The following is a 25,110-nucleotide window of genomic DNA, read 5'->3' as shown; positions in this document are numbered from 1 at the left end:
TTGAGGGTTTAGCATCTTTGGTTTAAAGTTTTTTTTTTAATTAAGAATTTTTACTTTGAAGTACCCATTATAATTTGGATTTGTTTGTACGTGAATAGCTTTATTAATACCGCGAAAAGAGAATGAAAATTCGATAAATGAAATCTGTATTTTAATTTTATTTATCTTAAATATAAAGCTACATAGTCATATATCTTTGAACTAATGCGCTTTACAGACTATCAGTTATTCCGGACGGAATGTCGGTGTTTGTAAAGAATCTTACAGTGTGTCGGATCGATACGACTTGTCGGCGATGACTAAATAATCGGTAAATATGTTATCGATCCCATAAACATGCAGCAGTATCGATTATGCCTTCGGACTTAACTTATAATGTGCACAATATATGGGATATGTTCGACACGAGCACTGTCGTCCGGAATAACTGATTGTCTGTAAAGCACATAAGACAACATTTCCTTAAAATGAGGAAACACTTTTTTGATTTAAAGAAATCGTCCTTGGATTTACTGAAATTTTGAATTTTTAGGTTTAAGACCTAACCTAGGTTTAAGACAAATACGCTCAAAATAGAGCGTATTTGAGGATTTAGCATCTTTGGTTTAAAGTCCTTTTTTAGTGGAATTAAGAAAACATTTATTACTGTAAAGTACCCATTATAATTTTGATTCTTAAACTGTACGCGACTACTGTACGCGAATAGAGAATGAAAATTCGATAAATGTCTGTATCCTAATTTTAAATGATCTGTATCCTAATTTTAATTTTATTTATCGTAAATATAAAGCTACGCAGGCCTCTAAAAAATGCCTTTATTTTAAAGAAGCCGAATCTTTGGCTCGGAATCACTATCAAAATCCTTAAGGGAAGGTCAAGATCTTTGGATCGAATTTAACTAGAAATGAAGTACATGCCTTTAGTTGAATGTAAAGTCCCTTGGTTGGCGCCGAGTTTGCACCTACATAGCAAAAATATTTCTTGTCTTCAATCACGAAAGTAATTGATTAAATAAATTTTTTATTAACATTTCTTCAATCACATAAGATAATATCAATTAAGAAAGTAAAAAATGAATTGATACAATTTTAATTGATTTTTTTTCAAAATTCAATTAAAATTTTAATAGGAAAAATTTTGGTTATGTTTGTTTAGTGTATCTTTGAATAATTTCCTGTAAACGGTTACAGTAAACATTTCCACCGGGCTATTAGATTTGGTTTTTATCGAGTGTGCTAGCTGGTACTCCGAAAACAACTATTATGTATGATAAAAATTCATGATCTCGTATTGCCGGACCGATTACGATAATTTCAAGATCACGCGTTTTTTACGAGTTGATTTTTTTACGGGTTGAAAAAGATGTAGCATCGATATATGTTTTTTTTTGTAGACCATGTACTTATTGAACTACCATGGTGGTATATACAAAAATTAACAAATATATCATAAAGATTGTAATAAAAAATAAAATAGTTAAGGAGCATAATGTAAGATCTCCATGGAAAACATATACAGTTTTTTAGAACTTTTGTAAAATAACAAATATTTGTCTCTTTGCATTGGGTCGTATAAGTAATTTAAATGTACAAAATGGCCCACATATCGTATGAGTCATTTTATTCAGTGTTGAGTATACGTTCCACCATTTCAACTATATTGAACTATGAAATCATAACTTATTTCTCCTTATTAACAAAAATTGCAAAATGTATACACTACAAGAAATAGAAATCTCCAGAAAACTTTAACAAAACTATGCTATAACTTTTTAATCATGCTACCCCAACAACAAAGTTCACAATCTCATTTTCGCTATTGTTTCAATACAAACAATGTTTTTTCATATTTATTTAGCTCTAATAACAATCATATAAAGTCTCAAATAATTATAAACTTTAATACAAATACCCTAAAATAATTATACTTTATAGGCAACATCATTTAGCCTCTAAAGTTTTTTCTTGGTCAATGATGATATTTCATTTAGATAGTTTAACTCGTTTTTAACACCATACATGGTAATCTATTTTGTTTGCCTGGAATTATGCCAATTTTATTTTGCATATGGATTTGGCTACTCTCCGCATATCTGCATTTTTATGGGCACAATCCTAATTAGCTTTTTTTGTTTGCCACAGAGTGTAATCATAATGCTATTCTGAAACCTATATGACATTATAGAGAGAGAGAGAGTGGGAAAATATAGCTATAGAGTACGACATATTTGCCATAATAATCTGGATGAAATCCAATTAACATAGGGTTCTAAAATCTATGAAATCATCACGCCATGGCTATTAACCGCCGAAAATCACTGAAGAACTTGTAATAACCAACTATAGTAGAAAAACTATGATTAAAATTGTCACATTTTGGCAATGGCTCAACTAGCCACTTACAGTTTTGCTAATTGGAATAAAGTCGTTATGACTACAGAGCATTTTTTCCAGTTGAATGCAATTTTCCCTTAATTAGAATGAACGAAAACCAAATATTTTGCTTTGATGGGAAATTTTAAATAAAGTATATGGGTGTCTATAAAAACGTTTACAAAATTTTATTTATATAGAAAATATTTGCAAAAATTTATTTCTATAGAAAATTTTTGCAAAACTTTATATCTATAAAATTTTTTTGCAATATTTTATTTCTACAGAAAATTTTTGCAAATTTTGTTTCTATAGAAAACTTTTGGAAAATTTTATTTCCATAGAAAATTTTTGGAAAAATTTATTGCTATAGAAAATTTTTGCAAAATTTTATTGCTACAGAAAATATTGTCAAAATTTTCATTTTATAGGATATTTTACCCAAATTTTCGTTCAATAGGATCTTCTTTTCTGTTTTATTACAAATCCACAAAATTAAAAATCTTATTTTAAAGTTTTTGATCAAATTTTTGTAGTTAGAATGAAAGAAAATTCGTCAAAATTTTGTTTGTATAGACATTTTTAATTAATTTTCTTTCTATAGAAAATTTTTGTAAATTTTGTTTCTAAGAACTTTTTTGCAAAATTTTATTTCTATAGACAATTTTTGAAAAATTTTATTTCTATAGAAAATTTTTGGATAATTTTATTTTTTTAGAAAATTTTTGGAAAAACTTATTTCTATAGAAAACTTTCGCGAACTTTTATTTCAATACAAAAATTTTTGATAATTTTATTTCTTTAGAAAATTTTTGGAAAAAGTTATTTCTATAGAAAAATTTTGCAAAATTGTATCTTTCAGTCTAAAGAGGTGTACCCATTAGAAATTTTTGAAAATTGTATATCAATAGAAAATTTTGGGAAAAAAGTTATTTCTATAGAAAAATTTTGCAAAGTTTTGTTTCTATAGAAAATTTTTGCAAAAAAATGCCCAAATAACTTTGACAAACAAATGTTTCCATTATTCGTTAAGTTACTCTTGTAGTTTAGTCAACGTATGGTTCTAAGCTGAAATCAAAACAATAACCATTTTTTTCTGAAGAAATATATTGCAAAATTTTATTTCTATAGAACATTTTTCTAATTTTTTTCTATAGAAAATGTCTTCAAAATTTTATTTCTATAGGTCAAAAACCTTTGTTGTTAGCACCTATTTTTTTATATTTATTTTCAACATTTATTGTGATTGTAAATCTTGTATTAAATAAATAATAATTTTATTTCTATAAAAAGTTTTACTAAAATTGTATTTCTATATAAATAAAATTTTACTACAATTTTATTTCTATAGAAAATGTTTCCAAAATGTAATTTCTACAGAAAATTTTTCCAACATTTTATTTCTATAGAAAGTTTTTGCAAAAAATTTATATCTATACATAATTTTTTTCAAAATATTATTTCTATAGAAAGTTTTACAAAATTGTAGTAAAATTTTATTTCTATAGAAAATTTTTCCAAAATGTATTTTCTACAGAAAAATTTTCCAAACATTTTATTTCTATGGAAAGTTTTTGCAAAAAAATTATTTCTATACATAATTTTTTCAAAATTTTATTTTTATAGAAAATTTTGACAAAAATTTCGATTTCTATAGAAAATTTTGGCAAAAGTTTCGATTTCTATAGAAAATATTCTCAAAGATTTATTTCTATAGAAAATTTCACTATTTGATTTCTACAGAACTTTGTTTCTATCCCAACTCAGTAATGGTGGTGACATTTCTGAGTGTTTCAAAGCTTCTCTAAGTGGTTTCACTGCAATATGGAACGCCGTTCGGGCTCGGCTATAAAAAGGAGGTCCCTTGTCATTGAGCTTAAAATGGAATCGGGCAGCACTCAGTGATAAGAGACAAGTTCACCACTGTGGTATCACAATGGACTGAATAGTCCAGCCTGATACATTGGGCTGCCACCTAACCTACACGCAGTGAAGGAATATGATCACCTCAAACATGTTTCCAGAGCAAAATGTTATTTTTGTATGGTGACCATGTAACATGTTTGTCACTAAAATGTTATTTTCTCGTCAAATATAACCTGCTTGCCGAAATCAGATACATGATTTCCGAGAAAATAACATGGTTGCGAAAACCATGTTACATGGTAACCATCCAAAAATAACATTTTGCTCTTAAAACATGTTTGAGGTGATCATAATCCTTCTCTGGGTGTAACCTTCTATGGAAAAGTTTTAGAATTTTTCCACAAATGTCTGGAAGTCGAAAATCGGGGTCTGAAATTTTTTAAACTAAGTCAAAAAAGAAGTGTGATATAGCTCTCTTTATGCTGACATTTTACAAAAAAATCAAGTCAAATAATTGTGTTTCTTTATTCTGAAATCAAAAAGTTTACTTTTCCTAATTTTCAAAAAGATTCTTATTTTTTTATTTTTTTCCAAAACCTTTTTTGATTTTTATTTCTTCCTAACACATTTTCATATTTTTTGAGTTGTTTAGCTTTATGTTAGTTTTTTAAAAAAATTTGCTTCAAATCAACTATCCACAAACGGTATGCTAGTATATTAACATAATTTTTTGTGGGTTATGCATGTATACACTAAAGCAACATAATTCAACGACTACCATGGGACCGAGCAATTTATTCGCTAAATCCTAACGTCGATTTAAGCAGTTATGTAATTGTATATTAGTAATTGTGATTGTTAATTAGATTGGAGATTAAAATAATTATTCAAATGTACTTACCTAAAACACCTAAATAAGCTTCACCATTTACTGTGCCAGCTTCATTGGATCGAACACATGTATAGAGGCCAGCATCAGATTCACGAACATTAGAAATTAATAAATCGCCAGATTCCAAAATTTGGATACGACTTGAAATCTCAACAAGCTGGGTTTCTGTTTTCATTGTCATCAACAGTCAGCGGCAACAAGCATACATATGGACAGGAGTAAATATTGGTTTTGGATCATGGATGATGACATGACATGTTCATAATTGGACAATGTATGGGAAGAAATTAAGAATGGAAAATAGCCACATCGAGGATGTTGCAAGTCCCATTGAATTTATAATGCAGTACAAAATTTCCATAAATTCCATGGCCAACATGAGCCACCAAAAATGCCCCGTGTTCATATTTTCAAATAGCGTTTTAATGGGGTTGTCGAAGCGATTTTTGTTTTTGTAATCAACCCCATCATAATGGTATTGTTAATGATGACAATGTTGTTGTCCATGGTTTAAATATCCATACACACATACGGACACCCACATACACATACACACACAGAGACAAATGCAAACAAGTATATCGGAAGGCGAAATAGACCAAGCAAAATGTTGTCATCGATTTGGTGTCAGCAGAATATCATGGTCATCACACAGTGTAAATGATGTCGAGCATGGATGATGGTGTCAAGAGTGCGTTTTTCGTTGGTTTTGCCCATTGTTTGGTGTTTTTAGTATATTTTGGCAATGCAACCGGAGGCGGAAGGATATTGTTAACCAAAACCATGTATTTCCGGTTCGTTGGTTTTTGCGTTGTTTTATGAGACAAGGCAGCCAGCCATAGGTTGGTTGGTTTGTTGTTAGCAGTTTTTTTGTTTTGTTTTTGTTTTGGAAAATGGTCACCGTTGCACCATTTTCAATGTATGGCAAATATCGATGCATATTCGTGGTATACCGCATCAATGCCACCAACGCCGCCAATTTATATAGAAGGTGTTTTTATTATTTGTCACCCGCCAAATATGGCACATTATGACGCCACATTGTCGTCCCCATTGGTGGGCATTAAATTATGATGTTGTTGCCACAATTTCAAATTGTTTAAAATATTCATTGCACAATACCGCCGAGTGTTGTGTTGCATTTTGCGCAATTATTATATTGTTTATGCCACATTTAACACCATTTAGTTTTGGTCATTTGAGCCATAAAGTTTCAGTGTCACATAGCAAAATATAAATGCCAAAATGGTGTGAGTGAATGAGTGACCCAATGGATTTATTCCCATACGTGTCGAAACACCAAATACCGGATACGGAAAAAAGCAAAGGAAAAAAAAAAACGAAATGCATATTTGGTGAGGCAATAGTGCAAATGGCGCCAAAAGTGTCCATTAAAAAAGGCAATTTGGGGTTTTGCAGAGGGACATTGGGTATTATTTTGTTTGTTTAGCATTTGGGTTTGGTGATTTTCGTATTTGATAGGTGAAGGTAGATGGTTGGTAGGTTGGTTGAACGGTTGTTGTTATTATTATTTTGTGTTTAGAATAATTCATCAACATCCGTTTGTTGAATTTTTCACACAGAGGTTTTTTTTTTTAATTTCAGGTTAGTGATCAAATATATTGCAGACATTTTTGTTTTTATATCGTAGCAATTTGTTAGGGGAAAAAAGAAATAAAAAAGAAAAAAAAAAAAACATTGATGATTAGTATTGTAAAACATTTATATATAGTTAAATGTAATTAATACAAATATTTCATTAATTTACATATATTTCATGCTTGTTTTCATAAGGTTATGAGTTCTTTTTTTGTATAAAGAGCAAATATATATCAAAGAAAAACGTCGTCAAATGTGTCCGAACCAGAGATAGAGGTGGTACTAATGATTGGTGTGGGACCAAGTTTAATATTAAATGAATTAATATTATTGCAAAATACAATTATAACAATTAATATTATTGCAAAATACAAGGGTATCGTTTATATCTATATCCCCAGAAAAAAGACAACGAAATTTGTTATAGCCGATTTAACATTATTTTAGTTCATGAAAATTAGTTGATTTTAGTTAAATTTTGCCAAATGTGAGAAATTTTTTCTTATTTTTCTTTTTTTTTGCTTACTTTAATTTGACAAAAATTATTAACTTATCTGTAAATTTTCTAATATAAACCTACATTTTCTTTCATGGTGTGTTCACTTTTGTGTGTAGTTCTTATAACTGGTGACTAGAACAATTTCCCGGACTTTATCCATTACCGGAAAAGTGGGATAGTTTCGAATTTTCCCGGGATCCGGATTAAAGGAAAATTTCCTTTGATATAGCATAAATTTTTGGTATATAAACAATTTTGAAACAGCCTAAGGCTAGGGTTCTAAGGCGCTATATATAAAGCTAAGAAAGTATTTTATTTTAAACTCTGACATCAGCCAAAAAACATTCCCAAGACGAAATATTTTCTAATGCCAATAGATAGATCATAAAGGATGAAATTGTCATATTTCATAAAAAACTTCCTAGAAATAATTATGAAAATATTTTAAAATTATAGAATTGAAATGGGGGCTAAAATTATCCATTAATTATAAAGGCTTTCTCTACTATACGCAGATAAGGAATATGATTACCTCAAACCTATTTCAAGAGCGAAATGTTATTTTTAGACGGGGTTTTTTTCACATTTGGGGGGCATTTTTAAGGGGTGATTTTATGGGTAAACAAGTAAAGAAAGCCTAAAGTCGGTCGGGGACGACTATATTATACCCTGCACCACTTTTTAGATCTAAATTTTCGATACCATATCACATCCGTCAAATGTGTTGGGTGCTTTATATAAAGGTTTGTCCCAAATACATACATTTAAATATCACTCGATTTGGACAGAATTTGATAGACTTTTACAAAATCTATAGACTGAAAATTTAAGTTGGCTAATGCACTAGGGTGGAACACAATTTTAGTAAAAAAAATATGGGAACCATTTAAATCTGAAGCAATTTTAAGGAAACTTCGCAAAATTTTATTTATGATTTATCGCTCGATAAATATGTATTAGAAGTTTAGGAAAATTAGAGTCATTTTTACAACTTTTCGACTAAGAAGTGGCGATTTAACAAGGAAAATGTTGGTATTTGGACCATTTTTGTCGAAATCAGAAAAACATATATATGGGAGCTATATCTAAATCTGAACCGATGTCAACCAAGTTTGGCACGCATAGCTACAATGCTAATTCTACTCCCTGTGCAAAATGTCAACTAAATCGGAGTTAAAAATTGGTCATATGAGTGTAAATCGGGCGAACGATATATATGGGAGATATATCCAAATCTGAACCGATTTCAACCAAATTTGGCACGCATAGTTACAATGCTAATTCTACTCCCTATGCAAAATTTCAACTAAATCGGAGCAAAAAATTGGCCTCTGTGGGCAAATGATTCTAAATCGGGCGAAAGCTATATATGGGAGCTATATCTAAATCTGAACCGATTTGGCTGATATATATATGGGAGCTATATCTAAATATGGGAGCTATATCTAAAGATATATATGGGAGCTATATCTAAATCTGAACCGATTTGGCTGATAATTTGCAAGTTTTTCGACATTCATAAAATATTCGGCTGTACGGAATGTGAAGAACATCGGTTGATAAACTCGCCAATTATGACCAGTTCGAGGATAAATATATATGACAGCTATATCTAAATCTGAACCAAGTTGCAAGTTTTCCGAGACTCATAAAATATTTGGATGTACGGAATTTGAGGAAGATCGGTTGATATACACGCCAATTATGACCAGATCGGTGAAAAATATATATGGCAGCTATATCTAAATCTGAACCGATTTTTTCTAAAATCAATAGGGATCGTCTTTGAGCCGAAACAGGACCCTATACCAAATTTTAGGACAATCGGACTAAAACTGCGAGCTGTACTTTGCACACAAAAATACACCAACAGACAGACAGATGGACAGACGGACATCGCTAAATCGACTCAGAATTTAATTCTAAGCCGATCCGTATACTAAAAGGTTGATCTATGATTACTCCTTCTTGGCGTTACATACAAATGCACAAACTTATTATACCCTGTACCACAGTAGTGGCGAAGGGTATAAAAATATATTACACTTATATTTATTGAATTTTATGTTTGTTTATTTTTCAACTTTATATACTAAATTTTCAAATTTTCTTGGGGGTATTTAACCCATTACCGCCCTCCGTCCCCATATGAGGCCAACTGTTTAAAGTCAAACAACTATGGGCTACCCGTTATTTGTGTAATTTTAAATACACGTATGAAAGCTTTATACTGCATCTGATCTATAAACAAAGACACTTGGTCGCATGTGATAAACAAGTGTAAAAATCCATAAAATCAATTTTTGTCCGGCAGTTTCATTTTAGGCGTTTATGGGTTAAAAAAAAAAACTTCCAATAATTTTGGTTTTCTCCTGGTTTGAGTCGATCATATTCCTTCTCTGCTTGTATGTCATCGCAATGACGGTTCACAGAAATATCAAAATCATAACATAGGAAGAGAAAACTTCATTTAGTCCACGACTAGACCTACGACTACATGGAAAAACATAATTCTTTATTTTTAGACGTGTTTTTTTCACATTTGGGGGCATTTTTAAGGGGTGATTTTATGGGTAAAAAATTATATTTATTGAATTTTATATTTGTTTATTTTTGAACTTTATATTAAAGTCAAACATCTATGGGCTACCCGTTATTTTTGTAATTTTAAATACACGTATGAAAGCTTTATACTGCATATGATCTATAAACAAAGATGTGATAAACAAGTGTAAAAATCCATAAAATCAATTTTTGGCCGGCAGTTTCATTTTGGGCGTTAATGGTTTGAGTCGATCGTATTCCTTCACTGCTTGTATGTCATCGAAATGACGGTTCATAGTGAACACAATTGAGGGGAGCTTTCCAGTCAGACGTCAGCGGGGTTGCTGGTTGTGACAACTGGTAGCAATGAGAATGGGAACTCCCTTTGAAGCTAGCTAATGGACTGTATGGTGTTTGCTGTAATCTTATTTGTTCTCTCACGGACGAGAAATAATAAGTGGAAATTGATTTCCAATTTTTGCCCCAAAATGAGAAACCAAATTAAAAAAAAGGGTATAAGTATGGGTATCATGTATTTTATTACGAAGAGAAGGGATCAAGTGGATGCTCACCTTGATGGATATGAAGTAAAACAGAACAAAATTCAAGCGATATTCTATCCATCAAACCTATGATTTTAATTTTCGTTTAATGATAATTCACAATAAAATTCACTCGATAACAATTCAGTTAAATATAAGGCAATAAAAATACACAATAGGGAAAAATAACCAGAACTGATAATTCAAAAAATTCATTTAGTGAAAATTCATAAAAATATAAATCCTTAAATCTAATATCATAATTTAAGGACAAATTAAATATGTCCACATAGAAATATCAAAATCATAACATAGGGAGAGAAAACTTCATTTAAACTAATTGAGAACCTACGACTACACGGAAAAACATAATTCGTTCCTCCCAAACGAAATTTTAGACAAACAACCATTGTCCTTTCGAATTTTTGCATTTTTCTTATTTATATCTTTCTCAAATATTCGATTTTATAATTTTGTTAAACTTTACCTTTCGTTCAGACGAAGAATCGAACCGTGGACCTTACAGTTTGTAAGCAAAGACATCATGTACTGGGCCATATAGCTCTTAATAGTGTAAATCGGGCGAAAGATATATATGGGAGCTATATCTAAATCTGAACTGATTTCAACCAAATTTGGCACAGTTACCGATACTATTAAACGTACTCCTTGTGCAAAATTTGTAGTAAGTCAGGGCAAAACTCTGGCTTTTGAGGCCATATAAGTCCAAATCGGACGAAAGATATATATGGGAGCTATATCTAAATCTGAACCGATTTAAATCAAATTTGGCACACATAACTACACCGTTAAACGTACTTCTCGTGCAAAATTTGAAGGAAATCACGACAAAACTCTCGCTTTTGAGATCATATAAGTGCAAATTAGACGAAAGATATATATGGGAGCTAAATCTAAATCTGAACCGATTTCAATCAAATTTACCAAGCATTGATAGAATGTCAATTCTACTCTCTGTGCAAAATTTCACGAAAATCGGTAGTAAACTTTGGCTTCTGTTGCCATATGAGTCCAAATCGGACGAAAGATATATATGGGAGCTATATCTAAATCTGAACCGATTTGGCTGATAATTTGCAAGTTTTTCGACATTCATAAAATATTCGGCTGTACGGAATTTGAAGAACATCGGTTGATAAACTCGCCAATTATGACCAGATCGAGGATAAATATATATGACAGCTATATCTAAATCTGAACCGATTTTTTCCAAAATCAATAGCGATTGTCTTTGTTCCAAAAAAACGACCCTATGCCAAATTTGAGGACGGTTGGACTTAAACTGCGACCTGTACTTTGCGCACAAAAATACATGAACAGATAGATGGACTGACAGACGGACATCGTTAAATCGACTCAAAATTAAATTCTAAGATGATCGGTATACTAAACTATGGGTCTCAGACTTTTCCTTCTTGGCGTTACATACAAATGCACAAACTACCAAGGAAATCTTGCCCATTACTTTGTCTGTCCAATCAAAATCATCAGAATTTCTATGAAAACAACAAAGGTCAATTGCCAGACTGTATCTTAGAAACCGACGAACTAACATAAAATTTCTCAAACATATTTACATTTCTCATTAATTTAATTTATTTAAAATCTTACCAAACAAATTCCTGCAAACTATGTATATCACTGGACAATGTCGAAGAAAAATTTCCCCTCTAAATATTCTTAAATTATGCATTAAGTCCACAACTAAATAATATTACTTATTTTGCATTTAAATGCCATCACAGGAAAAAATCCTTATAAATTAAAACAACAAAAAAAAGTTTCCCCGTAGCTTCCTCTGGGGTTTAGCGACTCTTTTTTTTGGTTATGCAAAGTTTTCCTCTGGCTTTTCACGACAACACTTACCATTGTAAATCCAAGTGATATTCGGATTTGGTGCACCAACAGCACGGCATGAAACAGTCGCATCTTTACCATCCAAAGCGGTCACATTTTGTGGTGGCAGCTCCATAATTGGTGCAGAGGCTACATGGCGGGCAGGATAGACAGCGAGAACAAAAAAAAAAGAGAAAAGATAAAACAAAAATTAACAATTTGAATGGATTTAAAAAGGGGGACTTTCAAAAGTACTGAAACTAAATCGGTGAATAACAAAAACAAATTGTGAGATATGTTGAATTGAAAATGTGAGGGATGGCGGGTGTTTTTGATGAGAAAATGTAATGAAAAATAAGGCTCGAAAAAACAATTATGAAAAAGGCTAAATAAAGCGCTTATTTTTTTGAAATAAACTACAACAAAGTGCTTAGACTAAAATACTACGATCCGAAGTGTTGATGCAGTTGATTGTGTTTTGAGTTTAGCATGGTAGACAGACAACTTCAAAATATTCTTTATTAAATTAAAATTTTGATAAGTGGCCATTGAAGCTGGGTAGATAAAACTAAAATTTCCATGGAAAAAGTATTTTCTATGCAATACTATTTCATACATCAACAAAGCTGTAAAACAAAGTTTCATAAGAGTAAAGTATAATCCAACATACATAAAAGTCATGTCTGCTGAGGTAGGCATCCGTAGCTAAAGGGTTAATATTAAAGAACTCTATATTTACATATATCTAAACATTTTGAACATTGTGATAAGGCAATAAAACTTAATTCTTTAATGCGCACTGTATCTTTTAAGATACAACCAGAAAAAAATCTTACGTCTTGAAATTTTGACCTAATTCTATGAAATCAAGTTGCAATTAAAATATCATAACGCTTTATTTAAAAATAAGTTTTTTTCCGAAAAATTTGAAGTACTTCTGAGTAATCTGCAGTCAAATTTGAAAATCAAATTTTGACCAAAAATTAAAAAAAAACTACAAATTTGAAGTTAAATAATATTGACCAGATTTGAAAGTAATGTTGATAAAAAAATTGATTGGTGCGTAAAACTATCTCTATTCTCTACTTAAATAAAATTATTTAATTGTTTGTAAATAAAAACCTAGTTAATGCGCACTTAATGCGCACTAAGATACAAGCACTATTTTTTTAAAAAACAAAACATGTTTTTTTTTGAAAAAAAATTTGGCATGCAGATTGTAGATGTTCTTTTTTTACCATTTTGATATTATATATTTTTTTCGAAGGAATCGGTGATCCTGTGCATATAAGGGTTAAGGGCTATAATGACAATTACCCCCATTTTCATGAAGTTTAGTTAGTGCTACATTACCTATCGAGCTTTTACACCGTACTATGGATATATTTGTTACCTTGCCTATATATTCCATATGCCAGTTATAAACTCAACTGCTGATTTTTTCAGTTAAAGATAACCGGAAAGAAAATATTTGCAATTTACTTCCTGTTAACTGGCAGTTAAAGCCTAACGGAGCATCATGAAAATGACCGTTAATTAATTTATGTTCTTTTATAAATACGTATGTAGCCCATTCGAAAACTCCAAATATAATCCATTTTTGGTTTTAAATTCGATTCATTTGTGACCATTTTTATACGGATTTCTCAAACTCTTTCGTTTCATTTGACCAACGCTGTTCAAGTTACTGCCAACACATCCTTTAGCTCATTTCTGCTTGTTAGTAACTGTATGCGATAATTGGTTGGAAATGGAAATATGCATCTGACACCAATATACATAACAATTCCATTTCAATTATAACATATGCACAAACAGGACAAAAGTTCATCGAAGACAGTAGACTTGTACACAGAATGACGTACATTTCACTTTGAAAAACCATAATATGAGAAAATAATCGAAATTCGTTTTTAATATTAACAATATTTAACTGGAAAAGTGAAGATAATTTTCACATTCTTGGTATTCACTACAGGTATCAACAATTCATTTAAATATAAAAAAATGTCTCGTTGCGAGAGAATATAATCGAGAGGGGCCAAAATATTATTGACCTACAAAAAATACATTTTGGCGAGATTTGTGGTCGTTGTGCGATTTGTGTTATATGGGAGATTATATCTGAACCCTAATCGATCTAGCTATGTCCGTCCGTATGTCCGGATGTCCGTCCGTCTGTGGAAATCACGCTAACTTTCGAACGAAACAAGCTATCGACTTTGCACAAGTAGTTGCTATTGATGTAGGTCGGATGGTTTTGCAAATGGGCCATATCGGACCACGTTTACGTATAGCCACCGATCCCCAGATTTGACCTCCGGAGCCTCTTAGAGGAGCAAATTTCATCCGATCCGGTTTAAATTTGGTACGTAGTGTTACTATATGGTATCTAACAACCATGCAAAAATTTACCCATATCGGTCTATAATTATGTAGAGTCCCCATATAGTCTGATCCCCAGATTTGATTTCCGGAGCCTCTTGGAGGAGAAAATTTCGTTCGATCCGGTTGAAATTTGGTACGTTGTGTAAGTATATAGTCTCTAGCAACTATGTAAAAATTAGTCCATATTGGTCCATAATTATATATAGCCCCATATCAACCGATCCCCAGATTTGACTTCCGGATCCTCTAGGAGGAGCAAATTTCATCCGATCCGGTTGAAATTTGGTACGTGATGTAAGTATATAGTATTTAGCAACTATGAACAAATTATTTCATATCGGTTCATAATTATATAGCCCCCATATAAACCGATCCCCAGATTTGATCTCCGGAGCTTCTTGGAGGAGCAAAATACATCCGATCCGGTTGAAATTTGGCACGTGTTGTTAGTACATGGTATCTAACAATCATGCAAAAATTTACCCATATCGGTCTATAATTATATAGAGTCCCTATATAGTCTGATCCCCAGATTTGATCTCCGGAGCCTCTTGGAGGAGAAAATTTCATCCGATCCGGTTGAAATTTGGTACGTTGTGTAAGTATATAGTCTCTAGCAACTAAAAATTAGTCCATATAGGCCCATAATTATATATAGCCCCCATATCAACCGATCCCCAGATTTGACTTCCGGATCCTCTAGGAAGAGCAATATTAATCCGATTCGTTTGAAATTTGGTAAATTGTGCTCGTACATGGCCGCTAACAACCATGCCAAACTTGGTCCAAATCGGTCTATAGTTATATCTAGCCCCCAGGTAAACCGATGTCCAATCAAACAAAAACTGGTCTATATCGGTTCATTAGTGCATATAGCTTCGTAAAAAGCGACCCCCATATTTCAATTCTGGCTCTCTAATTACCGCGCAAAAGTTCATATCGGATTGTAATTATTTGTAGACTTCCCTATATATACCGGTCAAGAATTGATTTATATACGTATTTAATCTGATTTTTGTTTTTTTTTGTCTAATATATATCACGTATTGACTAACTTACAATTTAGAAGGCGATGTTAAAATGTTTTAAGATACCTTGCTATCGGATGACAGTCTTTGGTAGAAGTTTCTACGCAATCCATGGTGGAGGGTACATAAGATTCGGTCTGGCCGAACTGACGGCCGTATATACTTGTTTTCTACTACATTCTTGCACTACTATCTAAACCTGAAATTTGTTTTCATTATTGCGCTATACTCTTTTCATCATGTACAAAATACATTGTATTCTCCCGAGATAGTTTTATTAAATTTGTTTGACTCTTTAAAATATATTTCCCGAAGCAACGCGGTGACTATTCTTCAGAAATCTATCCCAATTTCTATATTCTTCTTTTATTGTGGTGTTTACTATTTGGTTGGTTTCTAACGCAATGTTTTTAAGTTTTAAATGTTGGTTGCTGTATACAGCTCGTTATGTGGTGGTAGAGAAAATATGTTGCTATTATTTCCTCTTATTTGTTTTCTCACATAGTAGAATGGGTGGGAAAGATGGAAGATATGATATGACAATAGTATACTAAGACAAAACCACGTGACATTGTTAATAGAAAAATTGCAATGGTCTTGCCACAGGATAAAAGCAACGAATCTAAATCGTTTCAATTTAATGCCATTTGTATTTCATAGAAAAAAAGGAAGAGACCAATATTTTATTTAAAGAAAAATGTATTCTTTAATGTTTGGTTTTTGTTTCATATTTTAGGGTTTTGTATGATCCGAATTCAGTGTTTGAATTGAAAAAAATTGAAAACATCTGTGGGAGGATATTTTTGTTTTTTAATGTTGTGCCTTTAGAAAAACTCCAATTTTTTTTTTGCTAGAACCGGGTTGCACGTCCTGATTCCCTTTAATGATGTCCATCTTTTGATCTAATCTTATACTCACTCAAATACAAACTCTATGCATTGGCTAAAAATGCACAAAGTTAATGTCGACCTTTCGGTAATCTTCAATAAATAAATAAAATAATTTAAAAGCCGACTATCTATTTTAAAATGATGCAGGGCAGTATATAACAACGATCTTTTTAAGCTGACATTAGAAATACGTTTAGTCAATATTTTCCCTATCTTACCAGAGTTTCCAAATCAGGAAATGATTTAGATTTAGGCTTTAACTGCAGATGGATCAAAAATTATGTCAAGTCAAAGTCTGAGCCAATGACTTCGAATGCTGGTAATGTCTCGAGAAAGAGGATTAATCATCGTAATGCTTCGCTTATTAGAATCAATTGATTCAAAACCCATTATTAAGAAATCATTAAACCACCCAGCAAAAAAAGAGCTTCCAAAAAAGTAGTTTGGATCCCCAATCTGTGATCCGGAAGTGGTGCAAACTTGGATCATCTCCAATGAATTTTACATGGGCTTGTCATAGGACGGAAGAACTCCCTTTTTGGATCCTTTGCATTGCTTTAGAAGTTGTGCCCTGGAAGTTAATTTGAATGAAGAAATTTAAAAAGCGAAAAAAAAAATTCACTTTTTTTCATCAATATGTTTTATTACACAATTATTTTCCTATTATCTAATTTTTACAATTTGAAAAACTTTTTCGCTCCGACCAGGGGTTGAACCTGGGTTTGCTGGCACCATAACAGAACGCCTTACACACTCAGCCACTAACGCCATTGAACATAAAGCGTCGAAAGGTCAATTCAAATGTTTATGATATGATCGTAATACGACACCAAGGAATAACATTCTAATTGCTTCTCGAGATGTTCTTTATTAGTATGAACGAAAAAATAAGAAACGCAGGTTCAAATCTCACCAGCGGCAATTTTTTATCAAATATTTTTCTAAAATATTATTTTTTTATGTCATGCATCGTTTGTAATTTTTATTTTCGGCATATATTTTCATATAAATATATTTTTATACCCTCCACCATAGGATGGGGGTATATTAACTTTGTCATTCCGTTTGTAACACATCGAAATATTGCTCTAAGACCCCATAAAGTATATATATTCTGGGTCGTGGTGAAATTCTGAGTCGATCTAAGCATGTCCGTCCGTCCGTCCGTATGTCCGTCTGTCCGGCTGTCCGTCCGTCTGTGGAAATCACGCTAACTTCCGAACGAAACTAGCTATCGACTTGAAACTTGGCACAAGTAGTTGTTATTGATGTAGGTCGGATGGTATTGAAAATGGGCCATATCGGCCCACGTTTACGTATAGCCCCCATATAAACCGATCCCCAAATTTGGCTTGCGGAGCCTTCCGGAGCAGCAAAATTCATCCGATCCGGTTGAAATTTGGTACGTGGTCTAAGTATACGGTCTCTAACAACCAAGCAAAAATTGGTACATATCGGTCCATAATTATATATAGCCCCCATATAAACCGATCCCCAGATTTGACCTCCGGAGCCTCTTGGAGGGGCAAAATTCATCCGATCCGGTTGAAATTTGGTACCTGATGTTAGTATACGGTCTCTAACAACCATGCAAAAATTGGTCCATATCGGTCCATAAATATATATAGCTCCCATATAAACCGATCCCCAGATTTGACCTCCGGAGCCTCTTGGAGGAGCAAACTTCATCCTACCCGATTGAAATTTGGTACGTGGTGTTAGTATATGGTCTCTAACAACCATGCAAAAACTGGTCCATATCGGTCCATAATTATATATAGCTCCCATATAAACCGATCCCCAGATTTGACCTCCGGAGCCTCTTGGAGGGGCAAAATTCATCCGATCCGTTTGAAATTGGGTACCTGATGTTAGTATACGGTATCTAACAAGCATGCAAAAATTGGTCCATATCGGTCCATAATTATATATAGCTCCCATATAAACCGATCCCCAGATTTGAACTCTGGAGCCTCTTAGATGAGCAAAATTCATCCGATCCAATTGAAATTTAGTACGTGGTGTTAGTATGTGGTCTCTAACAACCATGCAAAAATTGGTCCATATCGGTCGATAATTATATATAGTACCCATATAAACCGGTCCCCAGATTTGACCTCCGGAGCCTCTTGGAGGAGCAAAAGTCACCCGATGCGGTTGAAATTTGGTACCTTTCGTTAGTATATGGCCTCTAACAGCCATGTAAAAATTGCCAAATTTTATTACTATAGAAAGTTTTTTCAAAATTTCATTTCTATAGAAAGTTTTGTAAAAAGTTTATTTCTATAGCAATGTTTGTCAACATTTTATTTCCATAGAAAATTTTCTCAAAATATTATTTCTATAGAAAATTTTGTAAAAAATTTATTTCTGAAGAAAATTTTGTCAACATTTTATTTCTATAGACAATTTTGTCAACATTTTATTTCTATAGAACATTTTGTCAACATTTTATTTCTATAGAAAATTTTGTCAACATTTTATTTCTATAGAAAATTTTGTCAAAATTTTATTGCTATAGAAAATTTTGTCAACATTTTACTTCCATGGAAAATTTTGTCAACATTTTATTTCTATAGAAAATTTTGTCAAATTTTTATTTCTATAGAAAATTTTGTCAAAATTTTATTTCTATAGAAAATTTTGTCAAACTGAATTATATACGTATTTAATCGGCCTTTTTTTTTGTTTAATATACCCCTTATGGACTAACTTACAATTTAGAAGACAGTGTTAAAAAGTTTTACGATACCTTGCCATCGGCAAGTGTTATCGCAACCCAAGTAATTCGATTGTGGATGACAGACTTTAGTAGAAGTTCCTACGCAATCCATGGTGGAGGGTACATAAGATTCGGCCTGGCCGAACTTACGGCCGTATATACTTGTTTCCATTAAAAATCAAAAAAAAAAATTAAAAATTCTCGTAATTTGCAAAACCTTCTCAAAAGAACTCCCATGGAAGCGAAAAAGTCAAACGGTGCAGGTTCAAATCCCAGCGGGGATGAAATTTATTTTTTTATTATTATTTCTTTATTTTTTATTAATTTCTATTTTTTTTTAGTTTTCTATTTTTTTTTTGTAAAATTTAGTTATACAAAATTTGCACTTAAAATAGCCTGATTGCGTTCTTTCTAATACTTGTCCACAAGGACTGCATCGGAAGTTGAAAAAACTCGATGGGGGATTCTGGGATGGGTTTAAAAGAAATGTTTGTGGAACAACTTCCAATTTTTTTTGCTGGGCAGGAAAGTGCAACGATTCGTTGGATGATATCTCCATATTTAATAAGAATCACAGATATACTCCATCAGTGACCACAGACACCCATCAACTAACGTGCCATCAAAAGAACAATGAATATTTTGTTTTTTTTTTCACCTAGATGGTGTGAAATACCGGATCAAAAGCAATTAATTTTACATGCACTTGTCATAGGGTGGATGTACTTTTTTTAAGCATCCTTTCCACTGATTTCGCATTAGTTCTTCAGATGTGATGCTAATTCAGAATTTTGGATTTCATTTAAAAAATAGGAAAAAAACTTTTAATTGTTCGATATTTATTCCTACACTCAAAATAAAGTTTACTTGGTTCCAAAGATTTTGACCTTTCCTTAAGGATTTTGGTATTGATTCCGAGCCAAAGATGCGGCTTCTTTAAGATAGTAAAAATTTTTAGCGGCCTATCTGGCTTTAAATCTAGGACCAATAAAATTAAAATTACGATACATCTCATTTATAAAATTTTCAATCTCTTTTCGCAGTTTATTAATAAAGGTACTCATGTACAAACAAATGCCAGTTTAAATATCCGAATTATAACGGTTACTTTAAAGTCAAAAAATGTTTTCTTAATTCCAAAAAGCTTTAAACCAAAGACGCTAAATCCTCAAAATAAGTTTTAGCCTATATTTGAAGCGTTTTTATCTTAAATCTAAAGTTTCAATATTTCAGTTAATTTAAGGACAATTTCTTTAAATCAAAAATGTATTTCTTTAATTTAAGGAAAATTAGCCTTAGTTCAAAGACAAGCGACTTTAACGGAGGGACGCAAATTTACAAAATTTGTGTCATAAATTTAATGAAAAAATTTTTTTGAAGCAAAGATTATAAACTTTATTTTAATTAAAATTTCATTATTTTAAAGGAATTTGTCCTTAATATTTTCTAAATTTCACATCCTAAAATTTAGGTTGCCTAATCTTTAATATCACGTAAATATTTTTTTCAGTGTATGCAAAGTCATTTTGAAACACACTCAAACATATTTAATACGAAATTTATTTTTTGTTTTTACTGCGTAATGGGTGTAACGCAGTAAAAATTTTTTTTTCTGAAATATCGTAAAACAAATGGATTTTACAATTTTATCCAAAAGAACACTTGTGAAGTGAAAAATATGTTATATTCGGGAAGAGCATTTTTGATGTACATTAAAAGTAATGACTTTTAAGCAGAAAATTTGGTGTAGGTCATTGTAAAATTAGGCCTTACTTTCTACAATATGGTATGAGGGTGAGTCACTCAAGGGAATAGAAATTAAGAAGGCACTTCCATTGGTTGGCGACAAAGATTATTTAACCACTAATTGCGCACTGTATCTTTTAAGATACAACCAGAAAAAAATTTTACGTCTTAAAATTTGGACCGGATTCTATGAAGTCAAGTTTGATGCATTTAAAAACTGTGTAATGTAAAAATATCTCTATTCTTTACTAAAATCAAATTGTTGATTTGTAAATAAAAACTTAGTTTAATGCGCTCTGCATTTTTTAGATACAGCCACTATTTAAAAAAAATCGATTTTTTGACTAGAGTCATTTTTATCTTAATTGATGCAGCTTTGAAAGGATATGCTTTGAAATTAGTCGGCAAAATCAAGAACGTGTGTATAGATACCTTGTGAACAAATTTAGGGACCTACCATTCGTAAATGTGGAAAATTTACGTAGTATGTCAAAAGGTGAATTATGCAAAAGTAGACTTTTTTAAATTATTTAAAAAAATGACTTTTTACAAAAGCCAGTTATTAAAAACAAACTTTTTTGATTTTGCTAAAATTCAACCTATCAAATTCGATTTGAATATATTAAAAGGGTGATACGGTCAAAATTTGGTCAAGGGAAAACGCGTGTAAATCGGTGAAATCGTTTATTTAAAAAATCAAATTAAATTTCTTTTTCAAGTTCAATTAGTATAAAATTCAGGAAAAATATTCAGTTAGGCTGTCGTTTTTCCAAATCCGAATTGACGGGCCTCACGCTTGACACCTGCCATCAGATTTTGTACAGCCGCCTTGTCCACCTTCTTCGCCGCAGAAAGCCAGTTTGCCTTAAACTGCTGCTCGTCCTTATCAGTTTTTTGGTCTTCTTTAGGCTCCGCTTGACAATAGCCCAGTATTTCTCACTTGAACGGAGCTCTGGCGTGTTGGGAGGGTTCTTGTCTTTGGGAACCACCTGCATGTTGTTGGCGGCGTACCACTCCATGGCTTTTTTACGGTAATGGCAAGATGCCAAATCCGGCCAAAACAGTACGGAACAACCGTGTTTCTTCAGGAAAGGCAGCAGACGTTTATTCAAACACTCTTTCACGTAAATTTCTTGGTTGACAGTCCCGGAAGCTATAAAAATGCTGCTTTTCAAGCCACAGGTACAGATGGCTTGCCAAACCAGATATTTCTTTGCGAACGTTGACAGTTTTATGTGCTTGAAAATATCTGCTACCTTTCCCCTTCCTTTTGCCGTATAAAACTCCTGTCCCGGAAGCTGCTTGTAGTCGGCTTTGACGTAGGTTTCGTCGTCCATTACCACGCAGTCAAACTTCGTCAGCATCGTTGTGTACAGCCTCTGGGATCGCGCTTTGGCCGTCGTATTTTGTTTATCATCACTACCTTCTTGTAAGTCGATAGTCCGGCTCGTTTTTTGGCTCGATGCACGGTTGTAGACGATACACCCAGCTTATTTGCGGCATCTCGGAGAGAGAGGTTAGGGTTTCGCTTGAAACTACCGGCAACTCTCTTTGTCGTCTCAGCGGCTTCCGGTTTTCGATTTCCCCTCGATCCAGACTTCCTGGCTGTCGACAAACGTTCCCCAAACACTTTAATTACATTTGTAACGGTTGATTTGGCAACTTTTAGCGATTTTGCCAGTTTTGCGTGCGAGTAGCTCGGATTTCCGCGATGCGCGAGCAAAATTTTGATACGCTACTCTTCTTGCTTGGACGGCATTTTGACAACTGAAGAGTGAATTCCAAATTCAAAATAGGAGCAACATTCTACATACACACACACACCTTCAAAACGAGGGGTGTTCAGGTTTTTTAAATGCAAAATTGAAAGAAATACGTCAAGTTTATATTGACCAAATTTTGACCGTATCACCCTTTGTGTTACCCAATGTACAGGGTATCACTTCCTAATTCGAATTAGCACCCCGCGCTTTTTGAGCTTTTACATTATCGTTTGTAAAAATTGTAGAGCCAACCTAATGTTTGCACATTTATGCTTATTTTATATACGTATATATATAATTTAATATTTTGCTTTCCTATATTCAAGGACCATACCCTTATAGGCAAGCAATATTTACCAAGAATTTCATTCATTAATTCAACAATATTGATTTATTGATGAATTGCAGTCATTGGCCATTGTGGCATTTTAATGCATAACATTGGTCATGGGATATCATAAAAACGTATAATGCTATCATATATTTCCTTGAATTTTTTGCTCCATAAATTCTACGACATATACTATATCGAGCATATGTGTCCTCTCAAAATTATACATCATGGTTTTTGTGGAGCATAAAATCGCGAAATATTAACCAAAATTACATGCATTAAATATGAATGTAGAGAAAGAGAGAGTGAGTAAGAGAGGTGAACAATCATCAATAAGAGGAAAAGGAAGTTGTTGTCTCAAAGAAAATATATCCACTGTAAAATGTTTTAACAACAAAAATGATAGCTGAGCTAAAATATTGGTATATGTGAGTTTCAATCGTGTATATGTAAAATGTGTAAAAGCGGCAATTGTCTTCTTACTCTCAGTGATAATGAGCAATGTCAATTCTATATAAATTCTGATACAATATACAATTCGTTAACTGATTGCTTGCTGGCCACTGAGTGGTTAGTACGAGGTTAAATATAAATTATTATTGACATTTTTTAATAATTTCATTCAATAATAATATGCATTATTGTGGTAAATGTATTTCAGTTTTTTTTCACCATTATATTATATTCCCAGAAAATAAATAAACATCAGAATGGATAATTTATATGACATACGAAATAAAGATGCATTTATTTTCTCTTATTCATTGTATTGGATATTTTACAAAGGGCAAGTTTTGTGGACAAACATTTGTGTGAGGGACTGAACTTTTTTTTTAAGAATAATGAAAATAATAAATTAAAGTCTTTTGAAAATTACATGACAAAAATTTTGAATACAATTTTCTTATATTTCTATAGAAATCAACATTTTAAGTAAAGTTTTTAAAGAAATTAAAGTTTGAACAACATTTTCTATAGAAATTAAATTTTGAAAAATTTCTATAGAAATTAAATTTTGAAAATTTTCTATAGAAATTAAAATTATGAAAATAATTTTTATAAAAATTACATTTATTATTAAATTTTGAAAATTTTCTATACCAATTAAAACTTGGATAAACATTTCTATAAAAAAATGTTGACAAAATTTTGTACAAATTAATATATTGAAAAAATGTTCTATAGAATATAAAACGTTGCCAAACATTTCCATAAGAAGTAAAATTTTCTATAGAAATTAAAATTTTTACAATATTTTCTATAGAAATTAAAATATTGACAAATTGAAATTAAAATTTTGTCTAAAATTTCCATAAAAAAAAATTTCTACAGAAATCCCAGTTTTGAAAAATGTTTGTATAAATAAAAATATGATAAAATTTAATATAGAAATAAACAGTTTGATAATTTTTTTATAGAAATAAAATTTTGACAACATATTCTATAGAAATAAAATTTTGAAAATTTTCTATAGAAATTAAAATTATGACAAATAATTTTTATAAAAATTAAATTTATGACAAAATTTTCTGTATCAATTAAAATGTGGATAAAAATTTCTATAACAAATATTTTATTTTATTTGTAATTTTGTATACAAATTAAAATATTCCAAAAATGTTCTATAGAAATTAAAAAAAAAAGTTCTATAGAAATATACAGTTTCATAAATTTTTTTTATTGAAATAAAATTTTGACAAAATATTCTATAGAAAAAATTTTTGAAAATTTTCTATAGAAATTAAAATTATGACAAATAATTTTTATAAATATTAAATTTATGACAAAATTTTCTGTACCAATTAAAATGTGGAAAAAAAATATTTTTTTTATTTGTAATTTTGTATACAAATTAAAATATTGCAAAAATGTTCTATAGAAATTTTCTATAGAAATCCCAATTTCGAAAAATTTTTGTATAAATAAAAATATGATACAATTTTATATAGAAATAAACAGGTTCATAAATTTTTTTTATTGAAATAAAATTTTGACTAAATATTCTATAAAAAAATTAACAAACTTTTCTATAGAAATAACATTTTTTTTGACAAAATTTTCAATAGAA

General features: G+C 31.4%; 1 protein-coding gene across 7 annotated transcripts in view; it reads right to left on the bottom strand.

The window, feature by feature from the left end:
- Window positions 1–25,110, bottom strand: part of sdk (sidekick cell adhesion molecule) — a 435,466-nt gene that overhangs the window by 28,454 nt on the left and 381,902 nt on the right. For all 7 annotated transcript variants that reach the window (XM_075302955.1, XM_075302954.1, XM_075302956.1 and 4 more), the window contains 2 exons: window positions 12,202–12,321; window positions 5,140–5,295 (listed from right to left, as the gene is read on the bottom strand). In XM_075302955.1, the coding sequence (XP_075159070.1) occupies window positions 5,140–5,295; window positions 12,202–12,321 (276 nt within the window). The remainder of the gene's footprint in view (window positions 1–5,139; window positions 5,296–12,201; window positions 12,322–25,110) is intronic.

The sequence above is a fragment of the Haematobia irritans genome, chromosome 3, assembly GCF_050003625.1.
Source record: "Haematobia irritans isolate KBUSLIRL chromosome 3, ASM5000362v1, whole genome shotgun sequence".
NCBI lineage: Eukaryota > Metazoa > Arthropoda > Insecta > Diptera > Muscidae > Haematobia > Haematobia irritans.
The sequence above is the reverse complement of the archived record's forward strand: the minus strand, read 5'-3'. Positions and strand labels throughout refer to the sequence as shown.